General features: G+C 44.3%; 1 protein-coding gene across 4 annotated transcripts in view; it reads right to left on the minus strand.

Moving 5' to 3' along the window:
* CEP162 (centrosomal protein 162) overlaps positions 1-2,716 on the minus strand; it is a 114,110-nt gene extending 111,394 nt beyond the window's left edge. For all 4 annotated transcript variants that reach the window (XM_039221827.1, XM_039221828.1, XM_039221826.1 and 1 more), the window contains exons 1-2: positions 2,481-2,716; positions 1,320-1,432 (exon numbers count right to left, since the gene is read on the minus strand). In XM_039221827.1, the coding sequence (XP_039077758.1) occupies positions 1,320-1,376 (57 nt within the window). In that variant the 5' untranslated portion in view covers positions 1,377-1,432; positions 2,481-2,716. The remainder of the gene's footprint in view (positions 1-1,319; positions 1,433-2,480) is intronic.
* Between the last annotated feature and the right edge of the window lie 388 nt (positions 2,717-3,104).

The following is a 3,104-nucleotide window of genomic DNA, read 5'->3' on the forward strand; positions in this document are numbered from 1 at the left end:
GGGAGGGTCAGAGACAGAGGGAGACACAGAATTCAGAAGCAGGCTCCAGGCTCTGAGCTAGCTGTCAGCACAGAGCCCAATGCAGGGCTTGAACCCAAGAACCATGAGATCATGACCTGAGCCCAAGTCAGACACTTAGCCAACTGAGCCATCCAGGTGCCCCGAGAGCTGGTCAGTTCTATAGCCAAAGCAGAAGCAGCCCAACAATGATCATTCGACTCATTGGCTACAGTAGTTTTAGAGAATCGCATAGCTCTGCATTACCTACCTGCTGAGTAAGGATGTTTATGTGTGAAAGACACCACTTAGGGCACATGGATAAACTCCTTGGAAAAGTAGAAACCCAACTGCACAAAATTAGGGAATAAGCACATAACTACAACAAATTTCACATGATTTTCAAAGATCTTTCATTCAGTTGGCTACCTTCAGGCCTAGGGTCATCATTCAGAACCATCGTACAATTTGGAATTGTCATGTTGCTTTTAGTTATGCTTTGTATAATAATTTTTAAGTTCAGCACCTGTTGCTCGTCAAACTTTTGTAGAAACCATGTACCCAATAAGGTGATGCTAAATCAACACTTCAAGATGATCTCCAACATGTATGACCTCAACAAGATATAGACTTTGGATGGGAAATGCCTGAGAATTTTCCTTCCTAAGCTGGTTACTCAAATATGGTCTTAAATGGGTTCTAACTGCCATACACTTTCTCTCTGACATGGGACATGACACTCAGGAAAGGTCGTTCCTGGCACAGAGAGCCAGAGATGACCTATTTCTAGGTCAGTGATGCTTTTGAGGAAAGATCTGGATCAAATGGGAGAAATATGAAACTAAATAAAGGAAACGACATTTTAAAAAGTCAGGAGGCCAGAAGGGGGAGCTCCCATGGCCTATTTACTCATCAATTTCAGACCCTAACAGGAAGAAAGGTACCTTGCCTTTTTCTAGGGAAGAATGAATTTTTCTAGGCCTAGCAATTAGTTCAGCCGATAAGAAAATACTGTGACCACCTCTTTCCTCCAATGGACTTTCATTCAAAGCAGCCCCTCCCACCCTTTCTCCTCCTTTTCTCCATAAAGTAATTGTTCCTCTCCTTCCATCACAGGACTTGCCTATAGTTATGCCACAGCCTGCACGGTCTAAAATGCAATTTTTCTGCCATTAAAAAATAAACCCATTTTGCTGGTAAAATAACTTGGCCGTTTTATTTTCAAGGCTGTCAAACTTACTGCATAGTAGAGGAGAAAGAAGTGAAGGATGGATTTCTTGTGACACATATTTATAGTACAGTTTTTAAAATAATAAACTTACCTCTTTCATGAACTGCTCAAACTCTTCATCCAGCTCTGCTCTGGAATAGTGAGCCATAATCAAGAATTTTCACTTCTCTCAGTAAACATTCCCAAGTATTTACACTGGAAACACTAAATAACAAGAGATAAATATCCTTTGAGGAAATTCACACCACATCATAAGAAGAACCAGACTTAAACCTCAGACATTCCTCTTACAACTTAGCATATATGCAGTTACTGACCAATAACCTGGACAAGAGATTCCAAATTCATGAATAAATCTGCTTTGGAAAAGCGGCTTTCACAGTTTGCTTTATATTCAGGATCCAGAATTAACATTTTCATTTTTAACATCCAATTGTTAAAGGGTGGCCACAATATTTCCTAACTCTACGGTGTGTGTGTTATACAACATTCCGGAAACAAAGCACGTCCTCTCAAAGAATCTTTCAAAAATTTAGTATAAATGAACAAATTCAAAATACAGCTTCTTTTTTGCAAAGCACAGGGCAGTATGTGCTGCCTTGTCATTCAGCTAATTATCAGTCCATGTTAATAGTTTCGCAAGATAGACTGTATCCAGCTACAGACAAAATGCAATTCATTAAGATTTAAATCTACTAAAATAAAGTTACTGAAGTATACAAATCAGAACGGATTCTGTTTCTTTTGGAGCGAGGGAGAGCCAACAAAACTATGCAAGAGTGACTTGCACCGCAAAGCTCTCTCCGTCCCTCAACTGAACCCAAACAACTTTCAGATCCGTCCCAGTTTCAGGGCTGTATCTCCTTGAGGGTGCTCAAACCGCAGCTTCATTTTCCAGAAGCGGTGGAGGGGAGCTCTGTGTGTGAACACCCTGGACAATATTTTGCCCAGTCTGCGGAATAACACCTCCCTGCCTCATTAGCATTTCTGATCAGCTGAGGATGCGGTTAAGGTCTTAGCCCCAACCAAGATCTAGGTCGGAGGAGGGTCCCACCAAAAGGGCTCAGGTCAATGGTGCCCTGGCTCCAGGAAGCACGGGTTCCAGAGTGGCGAGAAGACGAAGCCGCACATGAAGTAGAGTGTGGGCGGAGGAGGGGAGTGACCCGGGAAACTAAAGCCCTGGGGGGAGGGTCTGAAGACAGTCTCGGTCTGTGTCAACCGAGTGGGAAACAAGTGTCTAGGCCTCACCTACCTCTGAGTCTGAATTCCGCGCTTTCCCGGAAGGTCTGCAGGGCCCAACAGTTACCAGGGTAACACACATCAGCCGCCTGACTCTGGAGTCACATGACCCGAGCTGGTCACGTGGCTTGTGTGCCCCATGGGATAGTGGTGTCTTTTTTGCTCTACAAGCGAAGGTAGGAACTGCTGCGGCTCAAAGTAATCCCGAGGGTTAGAGCCGTCGCTGCCGCACCAACACAGACTCCACAGCTTTGCTGCGCTCCTTGGAAAAGTGGATTGCACGAGCGGGTCACGTGATCCGGAACATGGGCACGCTGGGTGTTGTAGGCTCAGCCCGTGGTTTTCTGGGAAGTGTAGTTCAACTTTCTAGTCCTTGCATTTCCGCATCTCGACTCTTTTCTTCCCAGCCTTCCCGTCTTTGTGGATTCGTCTCTACTTTCCAAGCGGAAATTTTGAAAAAAATAATAATTTATTGGATTCCTCCACGTGCAAACTAATGAGTGGGCATTGTGAGAGAAACTCAGGTCAGGTCTGGAAGAAAGCATTGTGTTATCAGGTTAGGGGCTCTGTTCCACCATCTAGTGGGCAAGAAATTGAAAATACACATACACGCCCCAACCCGCTATCGGTCTCAGAG

This window comes from Hyaena hyaena, unplaced genomic scaffold, assembly GCF_003009895.1.
Source record: "Hyaena hyaena isolate Hyena2069 unplaced genomic scaffold, ASM300989v1 scaffold_1027, whole genome shotgun sequence".
Classification (NCBI taxonomy): domain Eukaryota; kingdom Metazoa; phylum Chordata; class Mammalia; order Carnivora; family Hyaenidae; genus Hyaena; species Hyaena hyaena.